This window comes from Erythrolamprus reginae, chromosome 1 (assembly GCF_031021105.1).
Source record: "Erythrolamprus reginae isolate rEryReg1 chromosome 1, rEryReg1.hap1, whole genome shotgun sequence".
Lineage (NCBI taxonomy): Eukaryota > Metazoa > Chordata > Lepidosauria > Squamata > Dipsadidae > Erythrolamprus > Erythrolamprus reginae.
In genome coordinates this window covers 104371634-104392083 of record NC_091950.1, presented here as the reverse complement: position 1 = coordinate 104392083, position 20450 = coordinate 104371634, and the positions used below count along the sequence as shown (strand labels likewise).

At 36.3% G+C, this 20450-nt stretch overlaps 1 protein-coding gene across 3 annotated transcripts in view; it reads right to left on the bottom strand.

The window, feature by feature from the left end:
• Window positions 1-1951: 1951 nt before the first annotated feature.
• Window positions 1952-20450, bottom strand: part of PAMR1 (peptidase domain containing associated with muscle regeneration 1) — an 80337-nt gene continuing 61838 nt past the window's right edge. For 2 of the 3 annotated variants that reach the window (XM_070735026.1, XM_070735043.1), the window contains 6 exons: window positions 15521-15691; window positions 14033-14245; window positions 10017-10083; window positions 7859-8091; window positions 4733-5025; window positions 1952-3298 (listed from right to left, as the gene is read on the bottom strand). In XM_070735026.1, coding sequence (XP_070591127.1) covers window positions 2762-3298; window positions 4733-5025; window positions 7859-8091; window positions 10017-10083; window positions 14033-14245; window positions 15521-15691 — 1514 coding nt within the window. In that variant the 3' untranslated portion in view covers window positions 1952-2761. The remainder of the gene's footprint in view (window positions 3299-4732; window positions 5026-7858; window positions 8092-10016; window positions 10084-14032; window positions 14246-15520; window positions 15692-20450) is intronic. The other variant, XM_070735035.1, reaches the window with a different exon arrangement.

Below are 20450 nucleotides of genomic sequence, written 5' to 3'. Positions count from 1 at the left end.
TTATTTAAGAACCTGACACCAAACTCATATACATTCATTCTTTCCCATAATCAGCCTGTTTGTTCAAAGTACAAATAAAAGGGGTATTGCTGACAGATGAAGGTGTATGAGACATTGGAATAAGAGCATGTGATGACATCTCTTCTTTATTTTTAAATGAAGTTACTGGGGCTGGTGATGTTGATATAAATAAGGGGCAAAATAAACCTCTTGGGTTTATTACAGTCTGCTTCCCAGTTTAGCATCATGAGCTGTGGTTACGCAGTGGTTACAGTACAGTAGTGCAGGCTACTTTTGCTGATTAACAGCTGCCAGCAGTTTGGCAGATCGAATCTAACCAGATTCAAGGTTGACTTAGCCTTCCATCCTTCCGAGGTCGGTAAAATGAGGACCCAGTTAGTTGGGGGCAATATGCTTACTCTGTAAACCACTTAGACAGCGCTGTAAAGCACCATCATAAGTTAGGGTTGTCAAGCTGGCAGACCATGGACCAAATGCATCATGCAGAGGCCACGCCTACCCCAGCTCAGTGAAGGGGGAAAGTTGTGAAATGTCATGTGATGACGTGTTTCAGCAAGTTTGACACCTGTGCAATAGATGATTCTATCAGAAGGTGAACCATATAAATCTGCCTATCTCTCCTGTGAGCCGCCCTGAGTCTTCAGAGAAGGGTGCCATACAAATATATTATTATTATTCTTATTGTTATTATTTTCGTCTTGATTTCTTCTCTTTTCTCTTGCCCACAGCGTCACTTAATTTTCCATTTTTCAATGGCCAAGATAGATCCTGCACAACTCCCTGCAAGAAGTAAATGAAAAAATGGTGCCTTTGCTGCCCACCACTGCCAGCAGCAAACACACCAAGCATATTTAAGCAGGAATGGTCTTTCTATAATTAAGTGCAATAGGATAGTTTAAGATGACAATTAAGTGCAATTGGATAGTTTAAGATGACATTTGTAGAACAAAGCATGTAACAACATTTTCTGTTCTCTTGTCATTATTGTAGCATACCCTTTCTGAGACAGGCATTCGGTCTCCGTAACGCAAGGAACAGATGGACAGTGAGTAATGTTGAATGTGAAAATGTTGTTTATATTTCTGGGGCCAAATGTCAATGGCCTATAGAATTTTTGTTCTTATCCACTGAACAGTAGAGAAAGAATGAATTGTGCAAACCAAAGAAATCTGTATATATTTGAATAGTTGTCACAACATATAAATGACAGCATGAGTGAGACAACTCAATGGAAACAAAAAAAGCAAACATTATTGGTATAGAATAAATGATAAAAGTTATCAGTTCTGCCTAAAATCTAAAATAGTCCAATGCTGCAACTTGTACCATGTGAATAAGAACAGCATGACAGAACATGATTAAACACAGGACCAGAAATTGGGAAGAAAAGATATGTTAGATACAATGGTTGAAGGAGACTTTGAGATAACAGCAAAACATATAACTTTACTGCCAAATGGCCAAACTTTGTAGTTAATAAACAGATGGTAAAAAAAGGGATATGCCTAACTTTGCAACAAATTGTTGGGGAATTTTTAAAAGGAAGTTATTTCCTGGAAACTTGAAGATTGAATTATGAAGATTTGAGAGAGAGTGAATAATTAAGGAAGAATGAGCTTTCATGATATTAGTGAGCTTTGCTTACAAAATAACGTATTTTAATAACTTTGTTATTATAATTTATTTCTGATTTGCTTTTGTCATTATTTTCAAGGAAAATTAAGCCACAAAGAACTCTTCAGACCGGTGAATACATTTGTAGGTCTTATACTTAATAATATTAAATACTTAAATTTTAGAATTAAATTTTTTAATAACATTTTCATAAAATAATTTCAGGCAGCATTCTCATCACATCATATGTAGAGTAGAGATTAACAAAACTTTTTTGTATTGTAATTGTTACAACAAAGCACACTTTAATTCCTTCTTTTGGTGAAAGATTTATTATTTGGATTATAGCAAATGTTTTCAAAGTGCTTTTGGAAAATTTGAGAGAAGTCAGAGACATAGAAACTAAGAAGACATAGCTTGCATTCTACATGTATATTGAATGCATTTTCCTAAACATAAAATGTAGCCATATTCCGACGTTCTATAATGGAAATACAAATAAGTCTTGACAGTGAAATCAGTGAGAAAAAAGACCCCTGGCCATAGGAAATATAAAAAGTGCTGAATTATACCATTTATAGATGTACTGTATTAGCATTCTATATTTTCTAGTTCTAACAAAAAGAATTAATAAATGAACACAATGGATAGGAAATAGATTGAGATGGATCAACGATCCAATATTGGTTTGCAGGTTTAAGAGAACCTTTGTTTATTTGAATGTGTACAGTATTTTATGATGGAAAAAATACAATATAAAATATACCAAAACAATCTAATATAGCCCATAATAAATTCATCCAACTTTGGAATAATCTCTTGCCATTCTCAGAGTTGTGCAAATACCTTCCAATCTTTTTATTCAGATCAGTGTTAAAACAGATGGCATACAGTTACTTTGGCCCAACATACTTTGTTCCCACCAGAGGAAGGGGAAATCATAGACCCGGTAATCCATTTGTCATATTCAGAGCTTCTGACAAAAATCATCTACCCTCACTGAATAGCAAGATTCTGGCAAATTTCCAAGGGCCCTGCTTTAGCTTCAGTGGATGAAAAACCTGAAGTATCAGAGAGAGGAACCAAAACAGCTATCTTTTTAGAAAACAGTTCTGAGCTAAACATTTTATTTCAAGTTCTTCTCAATCCAGTCTTTGAAAGGAATTGCTCGGGTGTAGCCAGTGTAAAGTTCTAGGCTGCATGTCTTGTCATAGCCCCAGCTCACTAAACCCATGAGATGCCAAATTAACTCAGAAGATGGTTTTCCTGGCAAAGATATTGCAGCAATCCCTCCAGTCTCAGAAGGACAGATGTTAGAAGCTGCTGTGGGATGCTGCTTGGCACAAAACATACTATCAGTGACACTGATTTGGATTCCATGTTCCTCATATTGTTGCTCACACAGAAGGGAGTCTACAATCTGAACAGACCCGCTACGAATTGTATCGTTCTTGTAGTTTGAGTCTGTAACATCAGTCAGGATCTTCCAACCGGTAACGACTATTTGCAAATCATCTGTAGGAGGATCGATATCACGTGCAGATGCCAGGCAGATGGGTTGGACGTGGCTGCTGATTCTGGCTTTGTCTAGGAGCTTAATTATAGCTATGTCAGAATCAAGCAATATAGGGTCGTAATTTGGGTGAACAATGATGGCTGAAATCTACCGGTAGGAGAAATACAGAACAGCAATATAAAAATTCACATGAGACATATATTTTATCCTATTCATTTTAATATTGTATATGAAACCCCAATTCATCTCTAGTAGTTGCAGTTATAACAGTGGCTTCAAACTATGGATATCTTGAAATATACTGTAGCTATGCTAGACAGGAATTGCAGCAGTTAGGTTCCCCAGGCAATTGGAAAATCTCAGGAAGAAGGTAGCTTGAGTAAGATCTAACTATAGATTGCAAAACCAAACCAAAGGACTACAAACCTGGCAAGTGTAGAAAAAGGAAAATTATTTTGATTGAAATATGCAGCATCTATTGCCCAGGTAGAGGCAGTAAAGTATTTTTAAAATCCCAGAATGAAATCACCCTAAGAAGTGGCTCAAGCAGTCACTCCCCCAATTAACTGACTTATACTGGGAAGAGGTAGAGCAAAAAGATTTGCAAATTCTATATTATAGCCAGTCTCAATAAAAATAGTATCAGTTGATTTCCTAGTTTACTTATTGAAGTTGATGACAACAAAAGAACCTAGATGTGATAGAGCATATTGGTCTGTTTCTTCAAAATTTAATTAATCCACTATAGCTTTTGAAGCATTTTTTAAAAATCCAGTAATACAAGGAAAAAAGTTGATGAGGAATCCATGGTAAAGGTGAAAAATATCTATCATCTATCAATATCTATCTATCATCTAGTCAGCTATCATCTAGCTATTGGCTATCATCTTTCATTATTACTATAAACAATTGGCTACATATATTTCCATCTCAGCCTGCTAATTGCAACTATTGTATTTTTCAGAGTATAAGAAAGACGCTCCAAAGTATAAGACATACATTAGTTTTTGGGCAAGAAAACAAGACACCCCCCCCCCCCCCAGCATCTATTGATATTCATATGGCTAGCGTCCTTGTGGCAAACAGCCTGGTCAGCTTCAGCATGTTATCACAGCCTGATTCAGCACAAACAGCTGATTGGCGGTTGGATTGGCCTCCCAGAATACCACCAATCAGCCGTTCCAGGCTGCGGGGATTGGCAGAACCCATTGTTGCCTCCATGCATCGGGTTTTTTTGGGGGGGGGAGAGTGCATCTTATACGCTGAAAAGTATGACATCAATAAGGCTTATATCTAAAGTATGATATCAATAAAACCTTATATCTAAATGGCTGATCTGCAAGCCCTAGGCTGCAAGTCCAGGAATTTAGATATGGCCAAGCAGAACCTTCTAAAGGCAGATATAACAGTGTAGTTTTTATGGAATAAGAAATTAAAATTAATTATTATATGACTTGAAAGGGAACATATGTACTATGTTTAATTTCAGGGAAATAGAAATATCGGTGAAGTCTTGTTTTCGTTTTATTCACTGTGATGTATTAAAGGCACTCATCTACTCATCCCAAACACTTAACTCACCCGTAGATTCTGTATGATCTTCTCATCTCTATCCTCGTCTCTGTAGAACTTGCCAAGAATAACTCTGATGTCTGCTGTTTTGAGAACAGTGACCTTCCCCAGATTGGTGACACAGTGTGCAGCCACAACAACCGTGCGTTCATTCAACAAAGCTCCGCTGCAAATCAGTATCCAAGTCCCTTTTCTGTGATTGGGAAACTTCACCCCATTAGGTCTCCGATAGATGGCTGCTTGCCATGGCCATCTGGTTGTGGATGATTTGTGAAGTATACTGTTTTTTGTCTTTCCGCAGACTGCCAAAAGGAGACGGAGAAGAAAGAAACACGATTTTTTAATTAATAAAACAAAGTATGTAAAATCAATTGTATTAAATAACTAATTAAACTACCTGAGCCCAAGGCAAATTTTACCTTGCAGTAACATTACATTATGTAAAATAAATCTAAATGCTATCCAGTTCTACCCATCCACCCTTCCTAGCAGATTTCTTTCTTTCTTTCTTTCTTTGGCAAACTGTATATTCTTAGACCAGGGGTGTCAAATTTGATTTCATATCAGGGTTATATTTGACCTCAGTGTAACCAGGATGGGCATGGCCCTCTCGATATCACTCATATTGAGGGTGCCAGTAGTGGCCTGAGCACTCTGCCAGAGAAAACAGGTTCCCGAGCTCTGTTTTCAGTTTTAAAAGATGAGACACTTTCTTGACTGTTTAGACAGAGAACTGGAATAGAAGCTTAACAATAAACAAAATAAAATAAAAATGGCCTTAGTTTTGCTGAATATCATTGGAAGTGGTCACACCAATCAACAGAAAGGCCTACTCTCAAGCCTCTAAACACTAAGTAATACAAATCTAACAAATAAATAAATAAGTAGGTAGGTAGGTAGGTAGGTAGGTAAGTAAGTAAGTAAGTAAGTAAGTAATAGAGTCTTTTCCATTCTCATGGATAGTTTATTGGCATGATGCTATACAGAACAATATAAATGAATATCTATACAGTAAACATATACTGTATATCAAAAGGGAAGAGAGTAATCAAGTTTGTTGAGAATTAGGCATAATTTGCTTTTAACATTAATATGAAGAGAGTTAATATTTTAAAATCCCTTGATTTACGGGCAAAAGGCTTAATCTCTGTTGAATTGAGCTCAATTTTATTTTTACACATTAACATTTATTTTGATCAATGAGTATGTTGATATTTTATGTGAGCATTTCCTTTGGTTTGTCACAAGTGGCATTCACTGCTAATAAAACATTCCCACATTCATTAAAAAGAGCCCTCAAATCTTTCCAAGTGCTGGAAAATTTGAAAAAATAAGTGGACACTTATCTCCATTTCCTTTCAAGGTAGATTTAATCCCACTTAGGCAATAAATAATTCTGTTCTGACAACAAAAAACAGTGACATTTTGTGGACATGGCTACGCTCTTCTCCTCATCTGTTCTAAGACAATGGAGACGAACTAAAACAGATTCTTCTTTATAACACATTTTGAAACTATAAATTTCAAGAAACATAGCAGGAAATGACGTTCCTATATATTTCACTTCAGGATAAGGCCTGCTTTGGCCTCATTTCCAACCAACCTTCCCCAGTGCCAATGAACTTTCTTTTTTTCCACAGGAACAAGCTTTTTTTTGCTTCCAAAATAGGTTGGATTGGCAGAAAAGGCTTGTTAACTGAGGGGAAAGCAAATCCCACTGAGAGAGCTGAATGGGAATTGCTCTGTCTCACAATTGGCCAAAGTGTTTTCAATGTCTATTCCTCTCAAATGTGAACTTGGTTGCTATTAATACATCCTCCTTTCAGATAAAGATCTTTGAGCGGCTATTTTCCTCTAGCTGAAGATCTTTGAAGGATATCCTTCTGTTCTGAGTTGCATAAGTGAAACATGCTGAATAGAATTAACAGGAGCAATTCCCCACTTTCCTCACACTTGCAAGAAAACAGCTTGTATTCGCTTGTGTGCATATTTGAATAATAGTTCTATTTGCTGGCCTACAAGTGGCATTCATGTTCTTCATTTAAGAATGTCTAATCACCAATTGGTCACAAAAAGAAATCCTCAATCACTACTGTATAGTACACATCAAAGGCAACTGAATTTCCTAGACCTGCACAATCTGTTGCTCAAGGAATTTTCATTTAGAGAGCAATATTAATATTTGGATTAATTAATCCAAACCTCATATATAAACTGAATAAACAAATTCTCACAGCCAACCCACACTCAGTAAAAGACCTTGGTATACTAATATCAAATGACCTAAGTGCTAAAGCCCACTGCAACAATATCGCCAAAAAGGCTTCTAGAGTTGTTAACCTGATCCTACGTAGCTTCTGCTCCGGCAATCTCACACTACTCACAAGAGCCTACAAAACTTTTGCCAGACCCATCCTTGAATACAGCTCATCTGTCTGGAACCCATCTTGGACATCAACACCCTTGAAAACGTCCAAAGATATTTCACCAGAAGAGCCCTTCACTCCTCCACTCGAAACAGAATACTCTACGAAAACAGACTAACAATCCTGGGTCTAGAAAGCTTAGAACTACGGCGCCTAAAACACGATCTAAGTATTGCCTACAAGATCATATGCTGCAACGTCCTGCCTGTCAATGACTACTTCAGCTTCAACCGCAACAACACAAGAGCACGCAACAGATTCAAACTTAATATTAACCGCTCCAAACTTGACTGTAAAAAATATGACTTTAACAACCGAGTTGTCGAAGCGTGGAACTCATTACCGGACTCAATAGTGTCAACCCCTAACCCCCAACATTTCTCCCATAGACTATCCACGATTGACCTCTCCAGGTTCCTAAGAGGTCAGTAAGGGGCGTACATAAGTGCACTAGTGTGCCTTTCATCCCCCGTCCAATTGTCTTTCCTTTATCTCATATATCATATATATTTTCTTCCTTTCATATATCTTCTCCTCTATTTTTACATATTATCTGTATATATATTACTTCATGTCTATTCTCTTCCATATGTATTGTGTATTGGACAAATGAATAAACAAACAAACAAACGAATAAATAAATAAATAAATAATACTTATGGCATGGCAGTATTGGCTAATGTTCTGTGTCTGATAATCACACTCTTACTTGGAATGCATGAAGGAGCCCTCCCACTCCATTTTCCTGTTTTCAGACAAGTTCTTCGGCTGCTTCCCAAACGATGGTAAAAATGAGAAATGCACTCGTACTGCAGCTGCGTGTGAAGATGGTGGAAGCCTGGAGGCAATTCTCCAAATGGTAGTGAAGGTTTCTTGGTTGGATATGCCTCCAACTTCTGTTTGTTAAATGTAGATGAATAGAGCTGATGCAAGGGAGTTTCCCTGTTTTGTTCGCAGAGAACATGGAATTATAATTAAGAAGCCGAAATTGTTTTTATATCTTTAGCTTTTATAGTATTGAAGTACAGTTTGGAATAAAGCATTATTATGAGTAAGCTAATATTTATAATTACAATCCAGTGCAACTTTGCAGCCCATGGAACCACTCAAGACTTTCTAGACTCTTAGTGAAATTCAGCATTCTCTTCTCAAATATGATTAAGAGGCAAGGCTTAGCAAAATAATGTTTAAACAGGCAATCCAAATTCAGATCATTGTCTTTCCAGTTAGCATTGTTGGGAAGATGTATATGATGTCTTGGAATTTCAGTATTAAAAACATACTTAATATACTCATATAATGCTTCTAGAGTCTTAGATGTATATGCCAATAATCTGATTCGCTATACTTTCCAGGCTGACTTTAAGAGCTATTAGACTATTTTGCAAAGTGTGACCTCCTTTTGCAAAATATTCATTTGAAAAAGCACTGAAGCGCTTACCAAGCAATTGTTAATATCAACAAAGAAAACTAAGGAGAGAATGAATCTACATTTATTCCACAAATGGGGGGATAGGGTGGAGAAGGGAGGGAGGGAAAGAAAGAGATAGAATGAGGAGGAGGAGAGGAAGGGAGGAGAGGAGGAGAGGAAGGGAGGAAGGAGGTGAATTCTTTGCACAGCAAATTCAACCATTCTTGTATGTGGGTTGAAGGAAAAGTTCCCCACACATTAATTCCTCTCTGCACATATTTTTAATGTGTGGCAATAAAACTATACTGAATCTAAAAAAATTACAGTGGTAAGACTTTTAGAATTGTAATAACTGTTCAAATATGTTAATTTAGTTTTATTGTGCAATACAGGGTCCCCAAACCCTTCTCCCCATCTGTGGAAAGCATCGGTCCATGGCATGTCAGCAACCAGGCCACACAAATAAGTGAAGCTCCATCTGCAGGATGCAGGCAGCGCACAAAACCATGCTCTCCCCGGTACAGAATGTGGAGGCAGAGTTAAAAGAGAGATCAGCCTAGAGTCCCTATATAGCCACAAGTGAACTAGCTCTGACCTCTCTTGAATTACATCGACCCAAATCTAGCCCCAAACAGGTGTTAACCATTTGCTGAGAAGATTCTTGCATATAGGCATGATTAGCAATACATCACTTTAATTAATTGGGCTTAATTTATTTTGTACCTGACACCTGCTTAAGTTATTAGATCAGCAAACTTGCTAAATGCTATACAAAACAAATGCTGAGGTTTGGAAGGAAGATTTATATTTTGAATAATTCCAAGCAGAGATCTTGTACAAAAAGATGAAACAATAGCTCATTATTTTATGGAATTCCTATCTATGATGCCAAAAATGTGGAATATGCATATATTCTGCCATTTGTTGTTTTGTTGCGATGTTATATTTAAGTACATAAGAAACAGAGTTTCCATATCAATTTCATAACATTTGCCACTTGCAGATGCTTATGTATGATGAGTTCATGAATATCTTCTATATAACCACTGGAGCAGCAACAGTTATACAGTACCTATTTTGACAATTCTTATCACACCTTTTTTTAGATTCCACAGGAAATCTTTCTTAGCTTTTCATCAGTAAGGATTTGGTCATCTAGATCTGTAGTCTATTATAAAATTCTGTGACAGACTGTCAGAAATTGTATCATAGATTATATCAACTAATATATTTGCTTGCGGATGTTTATACTTATATAGTAACTGGTGGGTGATCATACTGGTTTATAAATTTCCACCAAATAGTTTTGGGTTTTTTTTTAATTGAACTAGAAATTGTTATTTCCAGTATAACTGCTACAGTTTATGCATTTGTCCCAGATAATGCTTTCACAATCAGGCACAGAAACATAAAAATAAGCAATATTTTTCATTAATACAAGGTATTGCAATCTTACCTTGACTGTACTTGTATAGGGAGTACTTTCTGTCTCACCAGATCAGAAATCTTGGGTTCTCTGCAAGCTAAGGAAAAAAAATACTACACAATGTTGCATAATCCTTTTTCATGCTTCAAGCTCAAATTTATGGTGTCCCTATCACACCCTAGCCCTATTATAAATGAATTAAGATAAAAGACAAATAATTAATTAAATGATAGATACTACACATTTTTTTAAAGAATTATTTTTAGTTCAACTTTTTAAATTGAGCAAACAAATCTAAGCTTTAGATGGTTGCATTTCACAAACCACTGAAATTATTCAATCCACTACTTCTCTACTTAGAGATTCCACATACTTCAATATTATGCATATCTCAATTATACACCTCTTCTGTATATTTATAGCCTGGCAATAGTCATTCAGCTGGTCCATGGATTATATATGTCCACCATTAGCAGGAAGAGAGATCCAATTACATTTTGGATGAGACATGAGGTCATTAATAGTTTCACAAACCTCATTCCTTTCTTCTGAAATCTGATATTTATTTTCACTTTTTACGCTTAATAAATGAGAGCAGAAATAGGTAACAGATAACGCATTATGAAATTAAGAATTGAACACACTATTAATTCGTTTTAAAGGCAAGACTAGCCACTATATGGTTGTGAAAGATTTGGACATTTTATTTATTAGATTTCTGTCTTGGTTCCCCTTGAGGAGCTCAACTGATTCAAAATTAATACCAGGAAAAAATACTTGCACAACCATAGGCAAATAATTAATATTTATAAAGAGGCAAAAGGGGAGCGACAAAACATGTAGAGTGACATGACTCACATTTTGTCCTCTTGTACTGTATACCTTTGTCATTTGCTACAGATCTCCCTGAAGTTAGTACTGGTAATTCTAATATGATTATGCAAAAATATAGAAAGAGTAGTGCAAATCAGTTCAAAAGCTACAGTGTCCTATTTTTATGCTATATGATTTTCCATTAGCATTTTATGGTTTTTCCGCCCTGTTTTCATAGAAACTGTTTGGATTCTTCCAAAAATAAAGACTTCTACTTCCAGACTGTTAGCTTGCAAATCTATGAAAAAGTGAATTAGTAATCAGGTTCTGTAGATTGTTTCTGTTCCAGTATCTGTAAGCAAGCATTTTTTTCTATAATGTCCAGCTTCAGCTTAACAGTTCCTTAAATTAGCTTATCCACTAAGTCAAATAGGAAAAATATGATGAAGAGGCATTAGACTCCACATCTATATATAAAGCATTAGACTCCGCTTCTATATAATAAGTCAATTTCCTTAAAAAAAAATAGAATGGACACATTCATAATTTTGAGCGCATATTGTAGTCAGTGGTGAGATTCAATTTTTTTACTATTGGTCGGTGTGGTGTGTCTTGGCGTGGCGTGTCTTGGTGGGCATGGCTTAATAATAATAATAATAATTAATAATAATAATAATTTATTAGATTTGTATGCCGCCCCTCTCCGCAATCTCGGAGCGGCTTGATGGGCATGACAGGGGAAGGATACTGTAAACTCTCCATTCCCTCCCCACTCCAGGGGAAGATTACTGCAAAATCCCCATTTCCTCACAATCAGTTGGGATTTGGGAGGCAGAGAATAGATGATGGTGGGGCCAGTCAGAGATGGTATTTACTGGTTCTCTGTACTACTCAAAATTTCCACTACCAGTTCTTCTCCCACCTCTTTTGGTTTTAATAAAAAGTTTATTGCAGTACGTTTGTGGCTTTAACACCTTTCTCTAATAATCTGAAAGAAAATGCAACAGGTAAATCCATGTTTTGTTCCCCTGGCAGCAATTTGTGGAATAGATAAGGCAACTTTGTAGCTATTTTCAAGAAGCACTAAAAATTAAGAGAAACATAGAAACATAGAAACATAGAAGTCTGACGGCAGAAAAAGACCTCATGGTCCATCTAGTCTGCCCTTATACTATTTTCTGTATTTTATCCATCCTAAGATAAAATACAGAAAATAGTATAAGGGCAGACTAGATGGACCATGAGGTCTTTTTCTGCCGTCAGACTTCTATGTTTCTATGTTTCTATGTTTCTCTTAATTTTTAGTGCTTCTTGAAAATAGCTACAAAGTTGCCTTATCTATTCCACAAATTGCTGCCAGGGGAACAAAACATGGATTTACCTGTTGCATTTTCTTTCAGATTATTAGAGAAAGGTGTTAAAGCCACAAACGTACTGCAATAAACTTTTTATTAAAACCAAAAGAGATTGACCCTATTCTGCTTAGCATTATACATATATATTTTACTATCGGCTCCATTTTTCTCTTCTGACTATTTTCTCCTCATTGGATAGTTTCCCAAACCGGACTGGATCTAAATAAGTGTTCCTTAAAATCTAATTTATATAGGGAATTGACTGCTACAGAATATAATAGCTCCTTGTCCATCTCTCTTTATCAAAGACTTTTTTTCTGGGCAGATAGACATATTTATCAGCAAAGCTGCTTGGTGCATGCAAGGTGTTTTGGGAAATAAAGACGATATTGAAGGACAACACTTTGTTTTGTAGTGTATCACTTTTTCAAAATAAAAAGGAAAATGATGCAGAAAACTGGACAGGAGCCAAGCATGTTTTCCATGGGGATGATTATTAGAGAACCTAGAACCTGCAATAGATAATCAGGTGCTTTCCAGTTATTTGGATTCTAATTTTAATAAGCTTCACTCAATTTATGATCAAAGATTACAAAGTAGATTGGAAAAATTATCAGCCTCTATATCAGGTCTTAATACTGCTGGTGTTCATACATTAGTTAATATCCAGAGATTGTCGGGTATGAGTCTCTCCTCTTGAGGTTGGACTTAGGGGTTCAGGTGGGCTTGCTGTTAACATACCTGCCTCCCGGCTATGTTGCAACAGCCCTGCCTGCACTGCTCGAGGCAGTAGCTGCGCGAGTTGTCATGGGTGTACCTTGGTACACACATATAATGCTTATACTCCGTGAACTGCACTGGCTCCCCATTAGTCTCCGGGCACAATTCAAGGCATTGGTTATAACCTATCAAGCCTTATATGGCTCAGGCTAAGATTATTTACGGGACCGTCTCCTGCCACATACCTCCCAGAGACCAATTAGAGCACACAGAGTTGGCCTCCTCCAGGTCCCGTCAACTAAAGAATGCAGGTTGGCGGAAACACGGGGTAGGGCCTTCTTTGTTGCTGCCCCGACTTTATGGAATCAACTTGCCCCCAAAGTCTGTACAGCCCCCACCCAGCCAGCTTTTCATAAGGCCTGCTGGCTTTGCCCACAGGCCTGGGGCCCTTAAATCAACCACTAGCATGAATTGATATGAATAACTAGTATGTGTGTTCTTGAACTGTTTTTTAAAGTTTTAATTAGGATTTTAGAAATTGCTTGGGTTTTTTCCTTGACTTCTTTTTATTGTTTATTGTTATTGTAATTTTATATTGTTGTGAGCTGCCCTGAGTCCTTCAGGATTGGGCAGCACAGAAGTATAAATAAATAAATAAACAAACAAACAAACAAACAAACAAACAAACAAACAAGTTGGGCTACTTCACGCATGTAGAATTTGGAGAATGTGTCACTGGTGCTTTTAGAAAATGGTTGTCATGGTATCAGTGATACTTATGCCTATCCATGGCAATCAGATTGTATTAGGAATGTGGGTGAAGTTGTTCACTGACATCCTATTCATATTATAAGATGTTCACAACCAACTCCATTTAATCACTGTGGGGTTTTTTTCCTTGGCAAATTGGCTTATCAGTATCTTTATACAGGGCAAATTTTAGATCCTGATGTATTCTTGAATAGAGAAGAGATGCAAGAGACTATTTATTTTGTAACAATCTAGCTTCCAGTTAAATTGTTAGTTACAGGAATATGAAAGAAATTAAATGAAGTAGGGATTTTAGTGGGAATCAACAAATATTACATTGGTACAATAGGTGCCATAATTCATTAAAAAGCATTGCAAGTATTAAGTTGAAGTGATGTTATTAATTACCTTTTATACAGATTGGTTGTTTTCCTGACCACTCGCCATTTGGTTTGCAGGTCCTCTTTTCATTACCACTGAGAGTATAGGTGTTATTGCAAAAGAATGTAGTGACAGTTCCAATTTTTGTATAATGGCCATTAATTAGAGCATTATCATCCATCAGTTTCCTGTATCCATTGAGTGGAGCACCAGGATCAGAGCAGTTTTTCTCTTCCATAACTGGTAAAACAAATGGTTGTTGCTGTTATTATCCTAAGTAGACTTCTTTATTGAACATCATATTATTCAATATCCTTATTGATAAAAATGTGATCAACTTTCTTTTGCCATTAACCTTAAGTTAGGCATTTAACATCACATGAATCAACCATTAGTTTTGTTAAAACGTCTTTGCATTCACATTACTACAAAGCAGCGACTTTCAACTATAGCTCTCTCGATTACCACATTCTAGAGGCTATTTTTACTTAATTAATTTCTACACTATTCTTCCTTTTTTAGATTACCACATTCTAGAGGCTATTTTTACTTAATTAATTTCTATATTATTCTTCCTCTTAGGCATATTCAGCAATAGATGAATTCCAAATCCAACTGATTAATTCTTTGTTAATGAATAGTAATATTAGTAATATTACTATTAGCAATAATTTTCAGAACATTGTGTTCTGAATCCAATATTTACTGCACCAATAAATAAAGAGACTGAATCCAATATTTACTGCACCAATAAATAAAGAGACTTGTGTTTCATTTTGGAAATGGCAATGCAATTTTCTAGGAACAATTTTTCTATTAGTTCATCCATCGAATTGCAATACACATAAAGCACTTATTCTATGTAATGCTGATTGACTAATATTTAATTTAATTTGAACTGCAATATGCTGAAGAAAACAAGGGAAACCATCCCCCCACATTTGCCATAGTCCAGGGGTGAAATTCAAATTTTTCCCCTACTGATTCTGTGGACCTGGCTTGGTGGGTGTGGCAGGGGAAGAATACTGCAAAATCCCCATTCCTGGAGAAAACATATTGCAAAATTCCCATTCTTACCCTACTGTGCGACCAGCCAGAAGTGGTATTTGCCAGTTCTCTGGACTACTCAAAATTTCTGCTACCGGTTCTCCAGAACCTGTTGAATTTCACCCCTGCGTAGTCCAGATCTAAAGGTCTCCCTTCTGTTCATCCATGATCCTTCTATGGACCTTTTCTGTAGAAGTCTGATAGGCTGCCCATGTCTTACTGCTTCCTGCCCAGACAGGCAAACTCAACAGCACATGTCTTTTCTGGCCATAATACTAAAAGCCAATGCTAGCAAAAGAGAGGCTTTTCCATGCTGTACAATATCAATGTAAGTCTTCTTAAAGTTACACTTTATGTCAGACAACCAACGTGTTAAGTTCAAAATACATTTTTCCTTTCTATTTTCTTTGCAATTTCTGCAATTTTTTTTAAAAAAAAGTTGCAATAGAAGAAATAAGAAGTTCTTACCACATCTAGGATGGTGTGCAGACCAGCTCCCGTTTAATTGACAGTAAGCCACTTGACTGCCTTTTAAGGTATAACCTGCGTTGCATTTGAAGGAAACCTGGGACCCGTATTTAAAGTCATCTCCTTCCACAAAACCATGAGCAGGATTACCTGGAGTCCTACACATCACCACTGACAGTTCAGATATTTCAAAAAAATCCACTTTATTACAAAAACAGGAGTGTTTTAGGATTAGTAAGAATGTTTTTAAAATATTACATTGTAAGAATAATGAGAAAGAAGCAAAATGAAGACAAATAACTAGTACAGACAATTTAAAAGTGTTCCATGTTGCTGATGAGTTTTTTATATTTTGACAGCTCATTGTAACAGGCCTTGACTGACAGTATCAATATACCAGTATTTGAATAAGTGTCTGAGGGGAGGTGATGGAAAATGATGAAATGTGTATCACAACATCATTGTGCAAACCCTGTAACATCTATAGCTACAGTATGTGCACATTGTCATGTTTATTACAGCCAGATAATCTGAATGGCAAAGTGCATATATAATCAAAACCTTTGGCATAAAATAAGACAGCTTGACAATAAAGTGGGCTGATATTTCATAAAAGATTTTTAAAAATCTCAACATTATTAATGTATTAATAATGACTTTGTTTTATGTCCTTTTAAATATTTATTTATTAGGGGGGGTTTTGCTCTTACCTTTATTAGGTTTAAGGGCGGGGAATCTGGTGCTTGCGGATTGTTATGTGTGTTGGGCCTGGTCTTTGGGCGTTACGTGAATTTTGCTGTATGGTTATACTGTGTCTATATGTACAATGACAATAAAGATGCTGATGTTTTTGTTATTACTATTATTACTTTGTATGTAACACAATGGGATGAATACAACTTAGAACTGTTCACAGTAACTGTTTGAAGTTACAATGGCATTGAAAAAAGTGATTTATAACCATTTTTTCACACGCCTATTACAGCAGCCCGATGGTCAAGAGGTCAAACTGATTCATATTTATGATGGTTGCAGTGTCCCGGGATCATGTAATCATATTTTGTCACCTTCTGACAAGCAAAGTCAATGGGGAATTCACTTAACAACTGTGTATCTAATTTAACAACTGCAGTCAGTCACTGAAGACAAAGTCATAAAATACCGTAAGGTAAAACTCACTTGACCAAATACTCTACTTAGCAACAGAAATTTTGGGCTCAATTGTGGTCATAGCTCAGGGACTACCTGTGTGCATATTTATATTAGGATGCAAGTACAGGTAGTCCTCATTTAGCAACTGCCTCTATCAGAGTCCATTCACAATTAATGACAGAAAAGCAACTTTGGGACTGGTACCTGCATTTATGATCTTTGCAGTATCTCTAAGTCACATGTTCACCATTATAGTCAGTTAAGACAGTGTTATGTTGTCTTGTGTATGTCCCATTTCCCCCTTCCCCAGTAGAGAGGTTATCTAAATGAACTACCTCTTCTTGAACTGCTTTATCTCCACAGGACAGTATTTCCCAAAAAAGTGCTAAACCTGCAATTTTCCGCCTGCAATTGAAAAAGACCCTAATCAATTTCAGACTAAAAACTTTATTTCATCCTTCAAATGTTTGAGGCAAGTGTATTAGGCAAACAGCAGGTGCTAATGCTTTCCTATTGATTTGTTTACTTATGATCTATTCCTCTCCAATGAATGTAAATTAAAACATGAATTCTCTTCTAAAGGGCAGTGGGTGAATAAGATTTGCTCTTTTACCCAACTTCTTTGTGAATTAAACTCCAAAAACCTTCACCCAGCTGTTTGGTTTGGTTCACCCAGATGTTTGGGGTCATATTCTTCTAAGGCTGTAAGTATTAGGGACAATTTATTCATAAGCCTTTTTCAAGATTTATCCTGGCACGTCTCTCAATGTTCTTGTTCTTGTTCTTTGTTCTGCAACTTCTAAATTAAGCATCAATGCACAAATTAATTGAAACATATGCATAACCCAAGAATATTTTCATTATTTATTCCATTCCAAGATGCCTTCAAAGGGGAAGAAGAGGAAACCCAATTCAGCTGAAGAAAGTAGCAAGAAGCAGAGAAAAACTTAAATAAAATCCTATCCACACTTGCGGTCTGTCCATATGGTTTTCACTTGCAACTGCAATCACTTAACTAAGATTACCTGAACAAAAGTGTGAGATTTTGCATCATGATATAGGTTCCCTCAACTTTTCATTACTGAGATTTGTAACAGATGCCTGTAACTGTTATTTCTACTATAGTTCCCTTTCTTTAGCGAAACATTTAGTAGTTCAGATTCTTGTGGATAGTTCTAGCTTGCAATAAATCTTTATATACATTTGAACCGGCTATAAGTTCTGATTTCCCTGGCACTTGACATTAAAGAAGTTACTGTTTTGATAATGATATAATATTGAAAAAAAATAGTTATAGATCAGTTCTGAACTTGTGAAAAGTTCTGAATTTGTGACAAACTAGGTTCTAGCAGAATTAGCAGACATTCTTTGGGGAAAATAGACACTGAAGTAAAGCAAGTGGAAAAAATTATTTTAGAAATAATTACAGTAAGAGAAAATGAGAGTCTTGTACAGAAAAGCTTTATAAGCATTATCTATGGAAGCTGCTTGAGAAACATGATTTGGTTTTACCACAAAGTACCAGAGGACTAACCAGAAGAAAATGCTTAGATGGATGAAGAAATAAAAGAGACTATGGATGACAAGGGGATACATGTAACAAACAGATTGCTGCAAAAATGAGAATATGTATAATATACACAGAGATAAAAAGACAGTTTTCAAATAATGTACTCAAGGACAGCAAGTAATGGGTAAGATTTAAAAGGAGGAAAAATGTGGAGTGAATGGAATTCCACAAAGTAACTGTAATTAAAAAATAAAGCAGTGAAATTATCTGGGATTAAATTTAAAATAAAGAATACTGGAGTAAATATTTTAGCTATTTGTATGGAAATAACAATGCTATGTCTCAGAGCAGAATGAAGCAGAAATTTATATGGCTTTAGGAGTTTGTGTGCATGCATTGTTGAGTCAAGGGGGTTGGTGCATGTAATTTCAAGTCAATCTTGACTCCTGGCCATTAGGTGGACAAATTGAAATGCAATTTTCTGGACATTTTTCATCAGTGGAATGCCCTGGCCTCCTACCTCAAGCAAAGAGAAAATGCTGCTCAACACCACACCTGGCTTCATGTCTAAGGCAGAATTAGAACTCACAGTTATCCACTTTCTTTGATCCAGCTGTTTCAACCACTACATCTTATTACTAGTGTTCAAGAAAAAAATGAGAAAGTGAAAGAAATACTGTGAGAATGTTTTAAAAATGGTAAAACTATAAGCAGAGATGGCGCAAGTGCAGAAATTTTAAAATATGGATGCGGTTTATTTACAAATTTCCCATATGGGTTATTTAGTGTGTGTGTCACAACGAATGTTCCTCGTCCAACTCTGGTAATGATAGATTCTTAAGAGGATGAGCCAGGCCCATTGTGGTACCCTGGGCCAGTGGTGGTGCCAGCTGATGCAGAGAGTGAGGGAGAAATAGACCTGGATGAACCTGAAGGACCACCAGAGGTGGCAGATATCTTTGAGTCTTCGGAGAGGGGCGGCATACAAATCTAATAAATACAAATACAAATACAATGACAGTGGAGTCTGACTTAGAGGAGGAGGAGGAGGAAGATCTGGAGCCTTAGAAGAAAAAGAAAAAGACAAGAATACTTTTATGGACAAAAGAAGTAGTCTGTAGTTTGTTACTCTAGGGAATTGTTGACCACTTTCTATAGATATTTATGGGTGGAGTATGGATAATTTGGGGTGGAGTTACAACATTTTGCAATGGAATCGCATGATGTTTGAGGTCTCAGCCAGGTTATGCTAGACAACTGTTATTTTCCTGCTAAAATCCTTTGAGAAAAAGTGCCCTGTCTGCTGAGAAACTGTAACAGTAGGTCTGTGAAACTGGAGACTCCTTATCTCATGGAGGAATGTGAGCAGTTCTGATCTTTGGTAGGCAGCCTAGCCAGAGAACTGTTACATCTTAATTACCCTCACTAGGAAACTGCCAAGATTGTCTCACATGCATGACTTTAGTTTGTAAAAATGAGACTTTATATAAAAAAAGACTGATTTGAAATATCAATGCGTGGATTCCTCCTTTGTTTTCAAGCTGCGTAGACCCGGGACAGAACAGTGTCTATAATATGTGTGTCTATAGTTTTGCCTGGCATTTGGAAAAGTGTCATAATTCCTACATAAAGAAAATGATAGCAAGAATTAATATAAAAGCTGCAGGAAGATTACAAATGTCTGGAAAAAGCTTTCATAGAACTGTGATCAATAGGATATGAGAGACTCAGCAACATTTGGGGAAGGGCAATTCAGCTTTTAGGAGCAAATTAAGACTTTTTCTTTTCAATAGATTATTAAGAAATATACAAATCTGAGAAAAAATATGTTATGCTTTTGTCAGCTCATATGGCTTTTAAGAAAACACTCACAAATTTAATGTTTGTATCAGTGGCATAAACTACTTATGTCTTTAATTCTTGCTCCACACTGTATACTCCTTCCACTGAAGCAGCTGGAGGCTCCATTCACATACGCTTTGTGTCAAGTAGTTGAAGATTGTCGTGGTTGAAAGAACATCTCCAAAGAGAAGCCTCTATCTTATTCATTTCATTAAATTTTTTACAGAGCTATCTCTTCAGTGAAGAACTATCCCCCAATCCAATCCAGAGACAGTTATCTCCAATTATATTAAACTGAAATCAATAAAACTTTTATACCGCCTGCAATGAACTCATCCTATTGATTTGAGTGGTATTAAAGCATGGCTGGAGTTCTCTAATAGTTTACTGTCAAGAAGACATGAAGCATTTTAGAGCTTACTAAAA